We start from the raw sequence: 22,095 nt of genomic DNA, 5'->3' as shown, positions 1-22,095 counted from the left end.
CTGCCATGGATCCAACAAAGAGTTAGCCAACTGCCATGTCTCCAACAAGGAGTTGGCCAACTGCCATGTCTCCAACAAGGAGTTGGCCAACTGCCATGTCTCCAACAAGGAGTTGGCCAACTGCCATGTCTCCAACAAGGAGTTGGCCAACTGCCATATCTCCAACAAGGAGTTGGCCAACTGCCATATCTCCAACAAGGAGTTGGCCAACTGCCATGTCTCCAACAAGGTGTTAGCCAACTGCTATGTCTCCAACAAGGAGTTGGCCAACTGCCATGTCTCCAACAAGGAGTTGGCCAACTGCCATGTCTCCAACAAGGAGTTGGCCAACTGCTATGTCTCCAACAAGGAGTTAGCCAACTGCTATGTCTCCAACAAGGAGTTAGCCAACTGCTATGTCTCCAACAAGGAGTTAGCCAACTGCCATATCTCCAACAAGGAGTTGGCCAACTGCCATATCTCCAACAAGGAGTTGGCCAACTGCCATATCTCCAACAAGGAGTTGGCCAACTGCCATGTCTCCAACAAGGAGTTAGCCAACTGCTATGTCTCCAACAAGGAGTTAGCCAACTGCTATGTCTCCAACAAGGAGTTAGCCAACTGCTATGTCTCCAACAAGGAGTTAGCCAACTGCTATGTCTCCAACAAGGAGTTGGCCAACTGCCATGTCTCCAACAAGGAGTTGGCCAACTGCCATGTCTCCAACAAGGAGTTGGCCAACTGCCATGTCTCCAACAAGGAGTTGGCCAACTGCCATGTCTCCAACAAGGAGTTGGCCAACTGCCATATCTCCAACAAGGAGTTGGCCAACTGCCATATCTCCAACAAGGTGTTAGCCAACTGCTATGTCTCCAACAAGGTGTTAGCCAACTGCTATGTCTCCAACAAGGTGTTAGCCAACTGCTATGTCTCCAACAAAGAGTTAGCCAACTGCTATGTCTCCAACAAAGAGTTAGCCAACTGCTATGTCTCCAACAAGGAGTTAGCCAACTGATATGTCTCCAACAAGGAGTTAGCCAACTGCTATGTCTCCAACAAGGAGTTAGCCAACTGATATGTCTCCAACAAGGAGTTAGCCAACTGATATGTCTCCAACAAGGAGTTAGCCAACTGATATGTCTCCAAGAAGGTGTTAGCCAACTGCTATGTCTCCAAGAAGGTGTTAGCCAACTGCCATGTCTCCAACAAGGAGTTAGCCAACTGCTATGTCTCCAAGAAGGTGTTAGCCAACTGCTATGTCTCCAAGAAGGTGTTAGCCAACTGCTATGTCTCCAAGAAGGTGTTAGCCAACTGCTGTCTCCAAGAAGGTGTTAGCCAACTGCCATGTCTCCAACAAGGAGTTAGCCAACTGCTATGTCTCCAAGAAGGTGTTAGCCAACTGCCATGTCTCCAACAAGGAGTTAGCCAACTGCCATGTCTCCAACAAGGAGTTAGCCAACTGATATGTCTCCAACAAGGAGTTAGCCAACTGACATGTCTCCAAGAAGGTGTTAGCCAACTGCTATGTCTCCAACAAGGAGTTAGCCAACTGCTATGTCTCCAACAAAGAGTTAGCCAACTGATAAGTCTCCAACAAGGAGTTAGCCAACTGATATGTCTCCAACAAGGTGTTAGCCAACTGCTATGTCTCCAACAAAGAGTTAGCCAACTGATATGTCTCCAAGAAGGTAGCCAACTGCCATGTCTCCAACAAGGAGTTAGCCAACTGCTATGTCTCCAACAAGGAGTTAGCCAACTGTTATGTCTCCAAGAAGGTAGCCAACTGCCATGTCTCCAACAAGGAGTTAGCCAACTGCTATGTCTCCAACAAGGTGTTAGCCAACTGTTATGTCTCCAACAAAGAGTTAGCCAACTGCTATGTCTCCAACAAGGAGTTAGCCAACTACTATGTCTCCAACAAGGAGTTAGCCAACTGCTATGTCTCCAACAAGGTGTTAGCCAACTGCTATGTCTCCAACAAAGAGTTAGCCAACTGATATGTCTCCAACAAAGAGTTAGCCAACTGCCATGTCTCCAACAAGGAGTTAGCCAACTGCTATGTCTCCAACAAGGAGTTAGCCAACTGCTATGTCTCCAACAAGGAGTTAGCCAACTGCTACGTCTCCAACAAGGAGTTAGCCAACTGATATGTCTCCAACAAGGAGTTAGCCAACTGATATGTCTCCAACAAGGAGTTAGCCAACTGATATGTCTCCAACAAGGAGTTAGCCAACTGATATGTCTCCAACAAAGAGTTAGCCAACTGATATGTCTCCAACAAAGAGTTAGCCAACTGATATGTCTCCAACAAAGAGTTAGCCAACTGCTATGTCTCCAACAAAGAGTTAGCCAACTGATACGTCTCCAACAAGGAGTTAGCCAACTGATATGTCTCCAACAAGGTGTTAGCCAACTGCTATGTCTCCAACAAGGTGTTAGCCAACTGCTATGTCTCCAACAAGGAGTTAGCCAACTACTACGCCTCCAAGGGGTTTTTAAAATGAAAATATGTTTTTTTTACTTTTTGTTAGAGGGATTGAATTAGCGTATCACATGGCAAGAAGTACCACTGCTTTCTAGTTCGCAGCCTTGACTCAATCAAATACCTAGTCAGTATTGATGTTATGTACATACCTATACTATCTTCATGTTCTTTGACTTTGATTTCAGATGCTACCCTAGCTTTGTCACTTTTTTCCAGTCTCTGTAGAAGACTTGGTATATCTATTACAGCGCCTTGGTACATCACCAACCCAGTCTCATTTTTTATTTTCTCATTTATAGCGACTCTTGAATCCAGTCTTTTGTTTGCTGGTAACAATGATGTATTCCCTATAAAAATATGAGATAACATTCAAAAGGTACGTTTACAACAAACTGAGCAAAGATAAAAGCTTTGTTGGCACAGAAGAAAAAACAGTAAAAACCACCCAGATTTTGTCATTGAGATTAGAACAACTGATTACTTACTTTTGTCTACAGTCTAAGCGAATTCACGTTATTTCTATGTGTAATATGACTAGACTGTGGACAAAAGTCAACAGCTACTCAATAATAATTTGAATAAAAGTAGGTAATCAGTTGTTCTAATCTCACAACATTCAAAGCAATCTCAATGACAAATCCTCTGTAGTTTTCATGGTATCACAATCATAGGTTTACCTGCAGCGATCTCCTCATCCGATGATGAATCAATTTCTGCTTTAATTTCCTCTTTATTTTTATCTTTACTGTATCTGTCTGTTAGTTTTCTATAGTACAAAGGTGATAACACTTTCTGCACAACTTTTCTTATCTGTGAAAACAATTCAAATAACATGGCATAGTAATGGCTTACTGGTTAGCATGTCTGCCCAGCATCTTGGAGATTCCATGCTCGACACCAATGGGCGGTTGCACATTAAGCATTTAAGAAAAAGGACATACTGCCCATATGCCATTGGAATGTAATGTATTGAACACCTCTTGCCAAAGTAATTAGATTCACATCAGCTTCCTTCAAATACCAGCAAAGCATAGACTTCTGCTTTTAAGTGAGTGACTGAAGAGTCTCATTATATAGTTGTCATCTACGCATGTGTCAGACTGCCATAGCGCGTCATTGTTTACAAACAAGTGTCTACCCATGAGCCGTTGCGATTTTAGCGCGTGTTATCATCGCCTGGGAATTAATTCCGGCGTGCCCAGGTGACAACCTTCTCGCTCTTTTTGGTAGTAGATTAATAAAATCTCTGAATTAGAACTCGCATAAATCGTATTAATCTTAAGACAATGAGATATGTAAAAATACTACACTGTACCTGTGCTCGTGATAAATGCAATCCAACAGTATGCAAAATGTCCTCTATGTCCCGGTCTAGAAGATAACCACAGTGACTTTGATCAAAATACACAAACGATAATAATAGACGAGGATCATGGGTAATGTCCCTTTCTGGGCTACCACTTCGACTTCGTTCCTTGTGACTGGACTCTCCTGTACTGTGATGCGAGCGTCTACGGCTATCCTGTCTTTTATCTTCCTTTTTCTTTTCATCTGAAATTGACAAAATTAGATTCATTTGATGAAATTGCTGGTGATGTAAATGAAGTGAATAATACATGATTTAGAATATTATTTTAAAGCACCACATCTCGATTCTGCAATATGATTGGCCATTTCATGATCGAGTGAGCTTTTATTTTATTTGTTACATGGAAACAGCCAACATTTTTGGAGCTGATATTATTTTGCTAGCTATAAAAATACTTTTTTTTTTAATTTCACATTTTTTCAATATTGCAGGTTGTCACCTTTAACGTCAGACTCTTCATCCCCTCCTTCCTCTTCATCTTCTTCCTCACAATAATCCTCTTCTTCTTCGTCCTTTTTATGGTCCTACAGATGATGATAAACCACAGAATTTTTGTTATAAGTTATCATCAATAAATGATGATGGCCATTCGTCACATGAAATCAACACAATTTGCTTCAAAGCATTTGCTACAGATGAGATAATTTACATCAGTAGAAATATCAGTGGAGCTCAAATTAAGCACAGGGAATACAAATGAGTTACTCCACATATATTTTACTCACTTTATCCTCCTTTGTATCATCCTCATCTGTTTTTCTTTTCTTTAACCGTGGTTCATCGTCATCTTTACTTTTATCCTTGTTTTTCTCTTTGTCTTTACTTCTCTCCTTTCTATCCTAAAACACATAAAAGTAAACTTATTTTTCTGATAAACAAACGGATGGATGCACAGGCACTACCGGTACTCTACATCACCAAAACTATTTACTTCACACAGGTCATAACCTAGATGATAAAACAGATTTAAACTTGGATAACGGGATTGACAGGTCACACTTACCTTGTTTTCTTTATCATTTTTCTTTTCAGGTATTTTCAACAATGACTTGTATATATTAAAACCAAAATCTCTCTGTAGCATCTCATTAAATAACTCAGCAAATAAAGACACCTATAAAATACATCAAACACGCGATGTCAGGAAATGAAATCAAAGTCATGACCCTGAAATTCACACATCAGAGTACATATGTATGACCATTAAAGGTAAACCAACCCCGCCCCCCAGGTGCAATTTTATAAAAGTAATCCAAAATACGGTATGACAGTATACAAATTGGAATGACTGAATAGAAGACAAGCAGCCTATCGGCTGAGATAGCTCCGCTGTTAGAAATGCACATTTCAATTAAAGAACTGAAGACCATCATCAGAAAATGAACAATATGTATAGTATCAAAGCAATCGGACTTACAGTTTTTAACAAGAAGTCGAAAATATCACTTTCTACCAAAAATGACCAAAATATTCACCAAAATTAGAGAATTGAAGATATCATCACGAAATGAACAAATCTGAGAAAGGTCTACATGTAGTATCTATATATGTAATATCAAAGCAATTGAACTTTTGGTTTTTAACAAGAAGTCGAAAATATCACTTTTTACCAAATATGACAAAAATATTCACCAAAATTATAGAATCCAAGATATCATCACGAAATAAACAAATGTGAGAAAGGTCTACATGTAGTATCTAAATATGTAATATCAAAGCAATTGAACTATTGGTTTTTAACAAGAAGTCGAAAATATCACTTTTTACCAAAAATGACAAAAACATTCACCAAAATTAGAGAATTAAAGATATCATTACAAAATGAACAAATCTGAGAGAGGTCCACATGTAGTACCTATATATGTAATATCAAAGCAATTGAACTTTTGGTTTTTAACAAGAAGTCGAAAATATCACTTTTTACCAAATATGACAAAAATATTCACCAAAATTATAGAATCCAAGATATCATCACGAAATGAACAAATCTGAGAAAGGTCTACCCAAGGTACATATACACCAAGTATCAAAGCATTCAGGCTTGTAGTTTTCAAGAAGAAGTCGAAAAAGTAAAACATTGACATGGACAACGACGGACAATCACTCATATGACAAGCTCCGCTCGACAAAGTCGACAGCGGAGCTAAAAAAGTGCCACCAAAATTTAAACTGAATGAATCATTTTGATGTACACATTTTTGTATATCACACTAGTCTTACCTCAAAGGAATGCTCCTTATTGTCTTCCATTCTGTAGTCTAATAAGACACTTAAAGACACCACAGAGCAATCAAATTTACCACCTTTAGCCGTAGTTGATGGATGCACTATAATAGCGGGATCCTCCGGTAATGTATGCCGTTTCTCTTTGATCAATCGATCCTTTTCCTCTTGTTTCCTCTTTTCTTCCTCCTGCCAAGATAACAAGTTTGAGAGATTAACTGTCAGGCATGGAATAAATATTTGTGGTATTGCGTAATTTTCAGCTTGTATTTTGTGGAATTTTTAACTGAATTTTCACATTTGCGCCAACTTAAAGTTGTATATATTGCATATAGATTCAAAGAATATTAGGTATTTAACTTAAACTATTAATTAAAAGTTGTTATCGTGATAAAATGAATTTTGAAAGTGCCTGTGAAATGCCACCCACACGTTTCTTGTTATGTTATTGATTGTGTTGTAGCCACGCCCACCGATCCTGAAACAGTTGACTGTTTCCAGCTTTCCAACTCCAGCCAAAGTAAAAGTGCACCACCAAAAGTATGAGAGGAAGTTATACTCTCGTGCAATACTTTTATAATACTACATCATTTAACGATATATATTTTTTAGTCAGCGCTTTTTTTTGAAGAGTTTCAGTAAAACGAACATATTTACGAGTTTTTTAAGTGATCCAAAGGTGTAACATCAGTGGAGGATAGCCGTAAAATCAATGAAACATTGAGATGGACCTCCTCCTTATCCCATCATATACAGCGTCCATTTTATCCCAGATTCTTTTGCTGAACAACTCTTCACATTTATAAAATAACTTGGATTTAAAGTCAAGAACCGAAAACTTAAACCTGGCACACTAATCTAACAGTTTTTAAAGAACCAGATTCTAGACCAGCACATGTTAACCGTGGCCGATTTCTAAAGGTAAATGTATCAAGTGATTTGGCTCTTTGGGTTATCAATGTTTTGCGACCAAGTATTTTCTAATGTGATGTCGTAATTATCGCAAAATGAACTGAACATAGTGTATATACTATCAGTGTATACATTTACCTCCTTTTTATCTTCTGAATTCATTTCAATTTCTTCAACTTCTGTTTTCGCCTCAACAAATTCTTCAGGGTCTTCATCAGCAATGTCTTCTTGCTCTTCAGACTCTGCTTCCGTTTTTAAAGCCTTGGTGAGTCTTGCTATCAGTTGTGATTTCAATCCTTTGGAGTTGATGCCCCTTGCTTCTAGTTCTTTTCTAAGATCACCAACCTACAAAAACGCCATATTGGGTACATGCTGAGTTTACCTGTTAACAGGATTGATTTTGTAAAGGTCTTGTGTTACAATGAAATTTCAAAAATAAACTTGGGTCACCTTGTTGACTATTGGGGTAAGAAGTAGTCAAGAAAGCCAGTAAGTTGGCTGAATGGCGATCCACTCCACTTAAACACGTTTTCAGCTGTTGTCATGGTAGGACATGAACATAAAGCTAACATCGGTTTACAACTAAAATCTCAGCCCCATATTAGCAAAGAGCATTCAGTCTTTTGAAGTCATGTCACTTACTACCAGTCTTTTTCTGTTATTATATTCATGCAAGTTGACCTTTAAACCTAGATTTTAATAGATGACAAACTTTTTATTTCTGACCATTTTGTGATTGTATTTTCTAGATTCTTTGAAAGAATGGAGCATTTACAGTTCATTCAAAGTTGAGTTGATCCAGCGTAACAATGTCAGCGTTGGTGGTCTCTCGTCGGATCGCAACTTAGCCATGATCATTTGAACACTGTTACAAGACTGGTGGCGAAAGCATTCAAAAATCAGTTTTTTCACTGTTGCTAAAGCCAGAAATATTTTTCAGATCTTATCACCCAACTAGAGTGTAGGTATGACATGCTTACAAAGAATGAACGAAATCAGCGCAGCCAAAAAAAAAAATCACAGAAGAATTAATAAGTGAAGACACTGAAAATCAAACACACAGACTGACCCACACTCTGATGGTTTTAAACAACAGAATGCAGTTTTTGCTCTATAGGTGAAAACAAATGTTAGAGATGAGGGGTGACTAGTTAGTAAAATTCTACTTTCAACAAAACCATCATTAAATAGATATTTATACAGCAATCCAAATATCACATTTCCTCAATTACATGTAGTAGTGTATGTTACGAGCCTATAGTTAAGTTGTATTTTAATGATACAATAAACATATAGTTGGTTCTTGTGCACTAATAGAGAGAGGAAATACGATACCCATTGTGTCCCAGTCCACTACAATGTCCCATCAATAGAGTGGCTTATAAATGACTTTCTGTCTTTCATAATATTGATTGATAAAATGATGTTATGTTATTTAAAATTCGTTCACATTCTCAAATTAAGACTAGCCGTGAATTTGTTTCTTACACCTAGCCAGTAATACCATCAGCTCGTTGGCTGACAACAAAGCTGTACTGTGAGTAGTGTTGCTTTCAGGAAGCCAGATTTGAAAGCAAAATAGCTTACAACACAGCTGCATTGTCAGCCACTTAGGTGATGATATTGCTGGATAGGTGTATACAGCAACATATTCAGCCACAGTAAAACAAGAAGTTGACTATAGCTATGATTCAACCAAGAAATCTTACCTTCATATTACGCGGATCCAACAACTTATGGTGAGTAGGATTTTCAAAATCATCATCATCTTCAACAGCATCTGTGCCAGCTTCCTAAAAAGACAGTTAGAACTAAAATGAGAGAAACGAAATGATACAATGACAGCAACCTGTTAGCGGACACAGACAAAGAAGTAACACCAAACCACGAAAATGATATACATATATAAGAAGGGAGAGAAACTAAGTTTTTAAAGAGCCTTAAAAATGGATGAATACACTTAAAACATGTGCAGACCAAGCTACAGTTTTACTTTTCAATGTTTTCATTGGTTAAATCACTCCAACTAAATTGTTATTACTCTTAATGACATTTCAAAACAGATTATATTATCCAGTTTCTTTCCTACAATTCATTTGTCATGAAAATAATTGTACTTCACCTTATTATGGTTCTGAAAACAAAACGTACAGCTTGATTAAGGAAAGTGTGTAGAAGGAAAAAAGGGGTATGGGCAGGAAATTTGTGTTTCGGTCTCATCTTCATGCTTGTAATGCGTAAAACAGAAGGTGCACCATGACCCACCTTCCCATCATGTACCTCCTAAACTAGTCTAAAGTATTTGGAACTGAAACAATGTTAACAATTTTGTACACCAATGGTCAGAACTGGCAGGGTTAATGCATGATGATCACGTCACTGCAACATGTATAAGACTCGCCCCACACTTCTGCTTTCGTAACGAAACAACGCCAGATATTTCCATGCCAAGAGAATGGAGAAAACCAAAATGAAATTGAGTATGTGTGTGTGGGTGAGTGAGTGTGTGTACGTTAACAAACAAAGCGTATTAGCATTCAGTGCCTGTAATTGCTCTGCAACGTCCTCATGCTTCTCTGCTATCTTGTCTACCAGCTGTTTTTTATAGTCGGCACTCAAGCCTTCCCATTCTAAACGAGTAGGTAAACAATGCCAGACGTCCGGCAGGAAAATTACTACGGTTTCCACTCGAGCGGGCACCAAGCGGCCTTTGTAGATCTCCTCAGCTCTGTGGTAACGCACTTCAGCAAACCGCCACCTGGTTGGAAAGGGTTCAGATCGCATAACGGTTAAAATATTCAAATGTTTAAGTATCTTGTGTCTGTACTGCGTGATGTCAGTTTTGTGATGGATCTGAGGTGTTGACACTTATCACATCCCTGTAACTGCCATGTACCAACGGTAGTTACAAATCAGATACAGCCCCTTCAAGTATGAGAATTTGACTAATGTCACAGTGAAAAGTTCAAGTTATAGGCCACACTCACTCTCGAGTTATACTTTTTTAGCCTAAACACACCCACTTTTAACATGACCATGCCCATTTTTACCCATTTTGGGGGGGGGGGGCAGACTAAAAAACTAACTCACATTCATGACGAAAATTTTGTGACTTCAAACTACTAACTCAAATTGGTTAACGCCATTGTGTAACTTCAGATTAGTAACTTGAAGTTTGAAACGCGAAAGTGTTTCAGTCACATGATCAATTATTGAAATCATGTCGCCTTCAAATTTTGGTAACCTTTTTTATACTAGGTAATCAAAGACTAATCCATTTTGTTTTAAATGCGACAACAGTACTTTATTAACTACAACATTTTGTTTGTATGATGGTGTTGTATTGGTAATTAAAGTACTGTTGTCAGATTTTCATAAATATGAATATTTAAAAAAGTGACATTAACAAAATTTGAGTTTGTAACTTAAAACTATGCAGTAGTGTCAACAATTCGCAAAATGGTATTCATGAACTTTGATACATGTTGTTGCCCCCCCCCCCCCCCCCCCAAATGGGATAAAAGTGTGTGTGATCAAGTCAAAAATGGGTTTGGTAAGGCAAAATACAACAACTCAAAGAGTGAGTATGGTCTTCGAGTTGTGACTGACTGTAAATGTAGCAGCCCCACACAGTTAGGTAAAATTCAGTTCTGCAGATAACTTTTATAAATAATTTGTACTCAAGTTTTGAGCATTTGAGGATTTACTGACATGAAAGCTAGTTTTAAAAGTACCATATTTGCTCTATTCAGTTGACTTTATATGACAACTTAATAAAGTATTGACAGCAAGTCTCAAAAGTATTGGGGCAGCCAATTTGCAAACTTGCTAGCAAATTGGCTAACTGCAAGGATTTTGACTGTTGACTGAACAGTTCGCTTTCAAATCTTGCTAGCATCGACTTGTGGCTGCGTACACTCTGGGTGAATCTATATTGCAGTATGGGGACATAGAATGATTTTATGTAGCCTGTCATGTTTGGGATTCCCTTTTTCAAAGTGCTTTGCTGTATTACGCATGTAGTGATAATGTAAAAGTACCAGGGAGTTTACAATTACCAAATTGGTAGCCAAGTTTGAGTAACTTCAAAAAAAAGTCTGCTCATCCCAATTTTTTTCAAAAAAATGCAATTCTATCGCAAATTAGGTGTTCTGTCATAATAATGCCTTTCTCTTGCATATACAAATGATAATAAGATAAATATGATTAATTCAAAGATATTTTCTACATTGTATATGGAGGCAGCCATCTTGAGTACGGCTTGAAACTAAAAGAGACAATTTGGAAACAGGTTTTTAAGTTTCCTACAAATTAGAGAAAACAAAACTTTCACAGCCAAACAAACCATTGGGGCATCATTTAGCCGACCACTAATAAAATTCAACTACAATCGTCATTTTTTGCGTGGAAAATCCCTTCGCCCATAGTGGGCGCGACCACAAGTTGATGCCAGCGAGGTTTACTGTTTTACTGAAAACCCAAGCAGTTTGCAAATTGGGTGCCCTAATACTTCCGAGACTTGCTGTAAAGGGTTGTGAATATATGCGCAAATATGATGTGTACCGATGGGTCATAGAAGCCAGAGTTCTGAAAAGGTATCCAGTGCATGAAATCTGTAGTGTTAATAGTATAGTAATACAAAAAATTGTACACCAGTGTATGCCCATTTTTTTATCTAAACAACTTGAATAATCATATTTCAGATCATCTCACAAATCAAATAGCATAGTTGGTAGACACGTATTCCAGTCAATGCATGCAGGTGATGTTAGTTATAACTTCATGCAAAGCACTTAGTATTAGGCTCTGATATGGCAGCAACTTATAAGATTGAACAAATAGAAAGCGACCACATATACACATACCCCCTACATACACACATGCATGCACACATCATTTGTGTTGTTACTTTTCCCCTAGTGGCACAGGAATCATCAGTAAACAAAAACACGTGTGCAAAAGAATGAATGAATACAAATGAACATTGACAAATATATCACTGAGAAGATAATGGCAGGGAAAAAAACTACAGGAATATGAAACAAACGTGTAGTAAAGATATTTGCTTAATATTAAAGATTAGCTTGTTGTGAAATGTGTATATTCAAGTAGAAAACAGCAACCCATACAAACACACATGAACATCGCATAAAACAAAATTAATAGAAATATATCTTACCAATGGGTACAGGAACTAAGATCAATACCAGTTAATGACCTACACGTTCGTATAGCAGTATTTATGAGGACACGGTCGTCACTTTCGGGGTTTTCCCCATCGATAGAAGGAGACCACGGCCCGCCAATGGCGATGGCTTCGTTTTTACCCTTCATACCGACCAAGAATTGAATCAGTCGAGTAGGATGCTGAAAGTTGTCTTTTAACTCTTGTGGGTCTTCAGCTAATGCACATGAACGTTGATACAGTTCTTGCAGCGGAGGTGAAGCCATCAACATGACCTACATCAAAGAAGTCAATCATTAGTTTCAACCGATTGCGACAAAATAATTGAATTGAAGCTAATTAATTTGTTATTAATTCGGATCGTACCACTATCATTTGGGTAAAATTTTGGATCGTACCACTATCATTTGCATAAAATTTTGGATCATACCACTATCATTTGGGTAAAATTGTGATGTTTAAATTAAAGAGACTTCACTCTTGGTATCGGAAAGTTAATAAAGATGACTTCAACAACATACAAATATTTTTTCGAATTTTTTGGAAGAAATGAAGTCCTCAATATATCATCATATCATTATCATCCTGCCCCATCGATAATATTGTGAGAATTCTTAAATTAACACCTATGTTAAAGGCACATACCATGACCTGAGTTAAAGGCACATACCTTGGCACTGTATAAGTGATCAGCATCAGCAGGCTCTAAGAGAACTTCTGTCTTATTCAATGGTTCCACATCTTTATGCATAATGTGAAAGCTACATGGATTATCTAACGCTAGTGGGCGATGTATTGAAAAGGCGTTCATCCAGTTGAAGTTCGCATTAAAAAAATCACTTGGTATGTACATGTTGTTGTATCGTCTACGTAGTTCAGTTACATTCGCCTGAGGTCTAGAAAGTGATGGGGAAATAAAAAAAAGGTAGGTCAGCTGACTATATCCTGAAAATTGTCCTGCCTAGCAACCAAATATTTATGCCCACTTTTCATAATTTTTACAACATAGGCACATTTTCCAGCTTTTCTTATGTTCCATAGTTTTTGTTTTACAAAGAACTTGCCAGTGTTGATTCCACAAAAGATTGATTTTTTGAAGTATAAAATACAATTATTTATGAGTGCTCTGAATTTTTCATAGTATAATTAGATACAACAAGGAAGGATGGATACAATGCCCATTTTGATAACCATTTCACACAAAATATTCTACTGTATCTGCAGCTATTTATGCATCAATTGATGTCCCAGGTATTTTTTCAAACAAGAGAACAGGGGCGCAGCACCCTCATGCCATGGCCATGTGCCCCCTAACCCTGGGGAGCAGATCCTCTGGCAACCATAAAATTCTGATTGTTTGAATGTTTTTTTGTTTGTTTTGAAATATACAAAGTACAAGTTTCTTTTAAATTTCCAGTACTGGTACTGTAGCGCAACTAAGATCAATAAATAATATGCGTTTTACTCACATATCCAGGGAGAATTTAGAAAACTGGACAACATAACGTGGAACAACACGTCTTGGTCGAGGAGAACGCCTACGAGGGGATCTAGAACGCTTCCTGACAGGAGAACGTTCACGATGTCTGAGTTCACGTTCCCTTTCACGCTCTCTCTCTCGTTCACGTTCTCTATCACGCTCCCTTTCCCTCTCACGCTCTCTTTCTCTGTCACGGTCTCTTCGCTCATCTCTCCGTGGCATTGCGGGTGGTTCTCGTCTACGCACAGGTTGAATTGAAGGTCTACTTGATGGTGGCTGCAACAAACTTCCAGCTACGAAGACAAAAATAATAGAATAAATTACGATAGTCTTAAACAGCTCTACAAATTTTCTACTTTTTTATTTATCTTAATATTGTTATTCAATAATGCCCAATCATGTAACAAGGTAAACCCAATATACCCTGGAAAGTATTAACAAATATCATGATATTGCCATTATCCTTGGAATGTTATTAAACTGGGTAAAGCATGAGATCTGGCTAAGTGACGTTCTCCGATTTCCAAACCAGATTACATGTACATTAAAGAACACTGTTCAATATAGTCAGTCAATCAGTGTAAACAAACAGTTGAGAGTCATGTCTCATGTCTATGAATTTCAGAACTAAAATTTCAAACTATTCTCAGATGCATTCAGTACTTGTGGTAGGAGTCAAACAGTTTAGTATAATACAGTGTCAGAGCTTGAGCCATTGAGCAACACAAATTAATGCCAGCATCTGCAAAGTGAGCATGGTTAGTTTTCAGTTATAATTTGAATCTCATAGCTGTAAGAACCTATCGTAAACATTGCACAGACGACGTTTACTCGCAGGTTGGTACATAACTATCCGCAGCAGTTCATCATTTCAATTTTTACGTAAACTGTCTCAGTAAACACATACAAAATAACTGCGTCACTGACAGCCAGCATTCTGGGTAATGGCAATGTCATCGACGGGAAGACCACTTAGTGCATGTGCATTGACAAAGAAAGAAATAAATGAAGGAAGAGAAATGGAAATTGTAAAAAAATTTCCAATTTGACTAGCTCATCAAAATGTTAAAAAAATTATTGTAGGATGGAAAACAACGAGTACTTGCCTGGAGAAGGTTGTAGTACTACTTGTGGCTGAGATAATAATGATGGTATAGATGGTTGAGACATGGGCGAGGTCATAGCTGATGAAATCACCGATGGCGACATGATAGGCGATGACATGACCAGTGACTTGTTCATCACTGCAGTATTTCCATGATTAGCAGCCATCATATTTGGAGGAGGCTGTTTCAACAAAGGTTGGTTCTAATGAGACAAGATTGAAACCACAAATGAAGGGAGAAAATTGATATAAATTTAAAAGCACAAATGAGGAGGCGAAGAGGAACATAAATTTGGGCAACTGTAAGCCTAGCAAGTAAACCAATATCGTAACTGAACAGTTATTTCAGCAATGGGAGAAAAAAACACCTCCCATTGCTTGCTAGCAGACAAGTTAAAAATACTGCAGACAACTTTAACTGAAATAATAGCACTCTGAAATCATTTATGTATCTAGAAACTAAACCACTCTGAAATCAATGCTATAGCTAAACTAAACAGAAGAAATCTGAAATCATTCATATAGCTAAGAATATTTGGTGAAATATTTGGAAGTCTCAATATGGTTAAATTGTGAGAAATATTTGAGAGTTCATTCACACTCTAAATTACTGGGGAGATGCATGAATTCATGAATCCTGAATAATATTCAAAACATTGAAATGGAAGCTGTATTGTTCACCAGCATTTAGACACCCCAGCAATTTGAGAAAGTTCAAAACCTTAAATTATTTCACACTCCCAAGACAAACAAATAAAGCTTGTTGAATGATCTCAGTATGCAAATTTGTTACAGAGAGTTGCATCTTCCTCTATGGCGGATAGGAAGAAGGGAAGTGGACTTGTGGTGTTCATACCATGGTACTGCAAAGCAGAGACATCTCTCCCACCTGATTTGGTAATACTTGTATTCTTGTAGCATTCCATTTAAACGGCATATTAGCATTGTACGTAGCTTCCACTAAGACACGGTCCCCAGCTTTAGGAGGCTGACCTTTGACACAACTGAAAAGGAATTAGAATAAATTTTAAAAGTATCAATAGTGGAAACTGCCAGCCTAAATACTGAATTTCTAAAAAAATATATTCATTTCTTGAACATTTTAATTTTTCCTGACACCTAAATTAGAGTCCAATACAATTCAACTTAACTTAATAAAATTCATGAGAAGCGTCTACTGTACCTTAACTGAAAGAAAACATCTTCATCAACAAATCCAAAGTTATCATGTAGCTTTGTGACAGTACCAGTGAATACTCGTTGCTTGGGTTGATTCTGTGAGTTCCTGGGAGTCGGATAGCTGACTGTCAGCTGAGGCTGTGACACACCTGAGGCTTGCGATATTGTCGTCACCACGTTTAAAGGTTGCTATGGAAATAAAAATATGTCAGTTTTCAGATCATAACTTACTAGTCATTAACGAGTAAATATTTCTCAGATTTGTTTTGACCACAGTTCCTCTATCACTGGTCTGGAAACGCCTATTGTTTTACGTGTGAATCAGCGGGATTAGTGGGCTAACGCTTGTAACAGCTCTCCGCGAAGCGCGGTACTATACTGTTGATAGCTTAGAGATACATCGCGTTCAGTGCTGTGATCTATTTTTTAACGTTTTCAGAACATATTCGATACCGTATACAAATATTTTTTACCATAGTTGATTCGTAACGTCTTTGTTTTTAAGGAGAGTAAGTTTCGTTGTATACAATATGTTGATGCTCGACATTTTCTTGTGTGAAATTATGTCTTTTTCACCTTTTGTAATAGAGGGACTGTGCCATGACTTGTAAACTGACTTGTTTTTTCTGTTTCTCTCATTAACGGTACATTCTTGACAACATGACAACATTTGTGTTTTTGGTAGATTTGAAATATGTTTAGCACAATGGTCATGTTGAATATACGATTTTGATGATTGTTCGTTCAAAAAATGACACTTATTTTTAAGAAGTAAACGGCGTGGTTAAAAACAAAATGGCCGGTCCCAGTTACGATGTTGTACACATTTTACTTCGGTAATTTTTTTTTCCCTGCTTATTTTGTTTTTCAGGCATATTAATTTGCAACAACTATGTATATCGGCAACACAATCAATTGAAATACTGTTTAATGTCACAAGATGTATGATTTTTGGGTCTTGGTTTTGCACGTCATTGTATTCACGACGGCGCCATTTTGGATCACATCATTCTCTCAATCGTATAATTGTAACGCTAGTTTCTGTTCCGATTACAAGGGAATGGGGTGATTCTCCAATTCCATTTTTATTTGGTGATTAAAGAAACTACGGGGGATACTTCTGAAACTAATGGGGTGGTTTAATTCTGTTTGGGATGTAATAAAGAGTTTAATTTCATAGAAAAAATTTGTTTACGTTCAGACAGCAGTTGTGGAGTTTTGACAGGCGTATGGATTTCTTCCTCAATGACATCTTTTAAAACAAAATCCCATTCAATGTTGTTATCTTCGAATTCGACAAAATCGCTGTAAGCCTTCCACATGGTAATGTTGTGATCAGTGTGCTGGTAATGACGCATGCGCAATGACCCAAATCGCCAAGTATCATGGTAAATTCCAGTGGGCTAATGATATGCACGACTACATCAATGGGAGTTTATTTATGGGATAACTTGTCGTAAGGTGTCAGCGATTTATTTGCCTGTTACGAGGGTTAGTACAATAGAATACTAAGCGTTTTCAGACCGGTGATAGAGGGACTGTGTTTTGACAAAAATGGACAATTTTATGAGTGATTTGTGAAATTTCATAGTTGGGTAAATTCACTGTAGTTCCTTCCAAATTGCATTTGTTCTATACTGAATCCTTAAAATATTATTTTGACCGTAGAAACACCACTGTAATTTACATAAGCACAGGTGCTACTAATATAGAAAATCCGTTAATGAGCGGTACCTGGTGTTTGACTGCTGCAGCCTGCTGTTGTAGAGTCTGCTGCTGCTGTTGAAGCTGCAATAAAGAAAATGTGAATTTGAAAGAAAGCATGTCGGCACCTCAGTCATGAGTGAAATAGTTGCAGTGCATGCTTAGGCCTTCACAAAAAAATACAATTTGAATATTTTTTTTGTATTAAGATTATTATTACAAGATAAAGTTTAACATTTAATATATAAAAAAATTTCCGATACATGCATTAAAGATTCTATTCTGACTGACAAAGCATCGCTTTGAAACAAGATACAAACATTTCCTCATTTTACCATAGGTGGCACACTATCACAAAATTTCATGTGTGAATGATTTGGCTAAAAACAAAATGCTTTCCTCATTGCTTAAGACCAAGCCTTTTCTTTTTTAGCATCACAAGTTTATTAGATAAAGAAGCAACTTAACGTAATCATAGTTTTTTTCCAATATCAATTCAAAACATTCTTACTTGTTGAAGTGCTGCTGTTTGCTGCAGCACTTGCTGTTGTTGTAATGAAAACGCAGAATTGGCTGCAGCTACAGATGCAGGAGATTGTGTTACATGAGTCAGATTCTGAGAGTAGATTGAAGCTGGACTTGGTCCTAATAATGCCTGAGCTTGTTGCTGTTGTTGTAGCACTGCTTGCCCTGAAAAAAACACACCAAGTACCATATTTTGTTCTGGATGCATATATACAATGTGCAACTAGTTTGATATTGCTAAAATATTGGAGAGTCAGTGTTATATTTTTGCACGTTTAAGCAATTCGTAAACAGTGTTGCTCAGTGGTGAAATAAGTGAACAAAAAAGATTGGCTTGTACCCCATTTGGTGGTGTGCATTCTGACCAGAAACATTTTTGTTGTTGTATATCAACATAATCTAGAGAGACCCTAAGTCTATGGCAAGTATATCAAAGTAATCTAGAAAAACCCTCAAGTTTCAATTAAGTCTGTCAATATAATGTAGAGAGAACCCTTAAGTTTCAGGTATGTCTATTGAACAGATGTCCTAATAAGCAAGCTCTTATGTAGCGAAAGCGAAAGTGAAAACATACCAGCTAATGATGCATTTCCGGCTGCAGCAACAACAGCTGCCGCTGCAGCAGCATGTCCCCCTGCTGCAGCCTGTAGTGCAGCCCAAGGTGGATCCTTGCGTGGCGGGCCTGCAGTTCCAGCAACACCATATTGAGCCATTCTATTATATCAAATCAAGCTTCAAAGAATACACCTAGAAAAAAATGTCAGAAGACATCATTATGAGTAAAAACCCAAAAAACAACTATTTGATGATACAAACCTATCAGCTTGAAAAATAGTACACATGGCGTAAACACAGACAGGATTCTTGAATACATTCCACTCTATGTGTAGGATACTTCTCTTTCCCATGGGTATGCTGACCATTAGCACATGTTATGAGTATTTGATCATGAGAATGTTTGATTACATGACCTAGTTTCCTACAAATGGACAAAAATCCAATAACTTGCCAGCTATGCGGAGTTCAAAACGGCAGTAGGGCTTGAATTTCCATGTTGAAAAGGACACTAAGGCCAAAATTTATAAAACAGCCTTAGAAGATAGAAATGACATAAATGTAGGAAATATCAAAGGGCATCAATAAAATTCAAATGAATTTTTATTAACTTTAAATAGCATTAAACAGGATGCTGAGCAAATACTGGGAATTAAACACATACTATACAGAATACGAGATTGGGTTCGTTTCTGTCAAATTTATACGCATCTTTACATTTCCGTCACTTTCACAAAATGAAGTTTGAAATAAAATTGCACACAATAAAACACATTTGTTATTACCAAAATTATTTATAAACACCATATGGTATGTTTTTGTCCCTAAATAAATATATCATTTAATTCCTCAGATGTGATGTGTTCATTTAATATTCAAATATAATCTACCATAAACAGCTGTTCAAGGCAATCAATACTACATTTTTATTACTGAATTTTACAAAGCATTGTCATCAAAATTACAGTCCTTCACACAGGTTTATCTATTATTTACAAATATTTGCACATATATTAATGTACATTACAGGTAAGTTTCTATGGGAAAAAGGCATTGTCCTTACACAGTTTTTTTAGTGCTAAACTAAAATCAAAGAAAGCTTAGAAAGAACTCCCATGTGCTGAGAGTATTGAAGACACATTAAATATAATTTGAAATTACTTAGCTGGAAACTAATTATGCAAATCAGAAAATTAATATGACCAGATTTGAGTGTAAAACTAATGAGGTCTGCGCAATGTAACAGAAAATCTATGTCTCCAAGTTTAATTGAAATGTGATTAGAACCAAAAATCCAAAAAATTATGAATTATTATGCTTATTAGGGAATTAATATGAACAGATTTTTACTCCAAACTAATTAGGTTTGTACATTGTCCTAGAGCATCTTTGTACTAAGTTTCATTGAAATGGAATAATTATTACCGTGAAAACTCCAAAATTTCGACCCCTCTAAAAATTCGACCGCCTATTTATTTGCCGGGTTTCGGTGTTTTATTTACCTCCAAATTTTCGACTCCACTAAAAATTGCCGACTCATTCTTATTCGAAAATTGCGACCAGTTTTAGTTTTCCCCCAAACGAAAAAAAAACGATGTGAGCGTTCAAACGGGACCTTCCTCGAAGGCATGAATCCGGGTTTCTGATTGACTGAGAGATTTTTATTTTATTGGCAACGAAAATATATTCTAAATAAACGAAGTTTCAAATAAAAACGAACACAAAAATCTCGGCATGCTGCGTTTCTGAATTGTTGATTATTACTGTACTCAGTAGTGATTATAATAATGTACACAAAATAAATTTGTTGAATGGTTATGAAATACAAATAAAAGTCAACTTAGTTTCATCGTAAGCGAATGATTCCGGTCTCGTATAAACGTTTGATGCTGTAGGATATCCGCCATGTTCTCTTAGGTCAAATAGGTCAAATCGCTAATTAACCAATCAAAAAGCTGGATGATGCCAACGTGTTCAAATTACCATAGCTTATTTAAATAGATTGATGTTGTAGTACGATATTTTGGCTTGGATTTTGATGCGAAAACGGCATGATTTTTTTAAATAAAAAAATTAGTTGTTTTTAAAAAATAAACTGGTCATCTGAAGAATAATTTAACATTGTTCACAGTGATAACAGCTCATTCTCGAAAGGAAGCTTACCCGCTCACGCTAGTCACGATAAAAATCATACACGTGTACTCTTGAATAGACAAACGTCAATGACTACGGTAAAACTTAGACTCTATTTTAGCCGGCAGGATTGATTGAAATGTCCGAAAAATGACGCCAAAATACACCTTAAAAGTCCCATTTTATTTTCTTAAATCCCATTTTATTTTTTAATCCAAGGGCGAATTTACGGCAGAATTTGGTCCCTCAAATAACGGACACGTGAGCTTTGATTCTAACCGGATACATTGCACTGGGTCGGGGAGATAGTTTGCTAAACTTCCATGCATCTTTTGTCCAATGGGTACCTGTACTTCGAACATTCGCAAGTTTTTCTAGGTAGTGCGAGACAGCTTTGTCTTTTGACCTATTAGTTTTGTGCTGACCTCTTCTCCGCGTCTTGATGTTTTGTTTTGCTTGTCATAATACTCACTGATTGATGACTTTGTTTAGATTTTGAGTTACAACTCGGCCACGACCTTTGCTTTTACCGTGAAACATGAGGAAGTTTACGTCAATTGACGGACATTGCATTTTTTAAAAACTAATGAAGCACACTGTCTATCATCCCCATTTTTTCATTTGCTGATTTCTATTCTGAAAAATTCGACCGTCCGAAAATGCACCTTAATTTTGACTCTAAAAACACGTCACATATCTAACACCAATTATTTAAAACCGGTCGAAATTTTGGAGTTTTTACGGTACTTTAGATATCAGTGTGAAAGCTTAAAATTGGTTAATTATGCAAATTAGGTAATTAATATGTACAGATTTTAACCCACAATTATTCAGGTCTGTCTATTGTCCTACAGCATCCATGTACATTCATTGATATGTGATGTATAGTAACTGAGATATCAGTGTGAAAGTTGGTTAATTATGCAAATTAGGTGATTAATATGCACAAATATTTACCGGAAACTAATTGGGTCTGCATAATTCTAGATTCATTGAAATGTGATGATTAGTACTTTAGATATCAGTAGAAAAGCTGAAAATTAATTATGCAAATTAGGTAATTAATATGCACAATTATTTACCCTAAAACTAATCAGGTCTCTGCATAGTCCTAAAGGATCTATGTACCAAGTTTCATTGAAATGCGATGATTAGTACTTGAGATACCCGTGGAAAAGCTGAAAATTAACTAATTATGCAAATTAGGTGATTAATATGCACAAATATTTATCGAAAACAATCAATCTCTGCATAGTCCTTG

At 37.0% G+C, this 22,095-nt stretch overlaps 1 protein-coding gene across 2 annotated transcripts in view; it reads right to left on the bottom strand.

Moving 5' to 3' along the window:
* Positions 1 to 22,095, bottom strand: part of LOC100372630 (cell division cycle and apoptosis regulator protein 1-like) — a 28,376-nt gene that overhangs the window by 2,107 nt on the left and 4,174 nt on the right. The window contains exons 2-20 of one of the 2 annotated variants that reach the window (XM_085493619.1): positions 18,721 to 18,893; positions 18,133 to 18,311; positions 17,652 to 17,705; positions 15,922 to 16,106; positions 15,595 to 15,742; positions 14,740 to 14,941; positions 13,623 to 13,926; positions 12,824 to 13,049; positions 12,148 to 12,428; positions 9,513 to 9,726; positions 8,678 to 8,761; positions 7,107 to 7,313; positions 6,054 to 6,245; positions 4,837 to 4,947; positions 4,559 to 4,672; positions 4,273 to 4,357; positions 3,780 to 4,015; positions 3,142 to 3,274; positions 2,614 to 2,811 (exon numbers count right to left, since the gene is read on the bottom strand). In XM_085493619.1, coding sequence (XP_085349745.1) covers positions 2,614 to 2,811; positions 3,142 to 3,274; positions 3,780 to 4,015; positions 4,273 to 4,357; positions 4,559 to 4,672; positions 4,837 to 4,947; positions 6,054 to 6,245; positions 7,107 to 7,313; positions 8,678 to 8,761; positions 9,513 to 9,726; positions 12,148 to 12,428; positions 12,824 to 13,049; positions 13,623 to 13,926; positions 14,740 to 14,941; positions 15,595 to 15,742; positions 15,922 to 16,106; positions 17,652 to 17,705; positions 18,133 to 18,311; positions 18,721 to 18,859 — 3,292 coding nt within the window. In that variant the 5' untranslated portion in view covers positions 18,860 to 18,893. The remainder of the gene's footprint in view (positions 1 to 2,613; positions 2,812 to 3,141; positions 3,275 to 3,779; positions 4,016 to 4,272; positions 4,358 to 4,558; positions 4,673 to 4,836; positions 4,948 to 6,053; positions 6,246 to 7,106; positions 7,314 to 8,677; positions 8,762 to 9,512; positions 9,727 to 12,147; positions 12,429 to 12,823; positions 13,050 to 13,622; positions 13,927 to 14,739; positions 14,942 to 15,594; positions 15,743 to 15,921; positions 16,107 to 17,651; positions 17,706 to 18,132; positions 18,312 to 18,720; positions 18,894 to 22,095) is intronic. The other variant, XM_085493620.1, reaches the window with a different exon arrangement.

This window comes from Saccoglossus kowalevskii, chromosome 19 (genome assembly GCF_978046115.1).
Source record: "Saccoglossus kowalevskii chromosome 19, keSacKowa6.1, whole genome shotgun sequence".
NCBI classification, from domain to species: Eukaryota; Metazoa; Hemichordata; class Enteropneusta; family Harrimaniidae; genus Saccoglossus; species Saccoglossus kowalevskii.
Note: the sequence above shows the minus strand (reverse complement) of the source record. Positions and strands in the feature narration are given on the sequence as shown.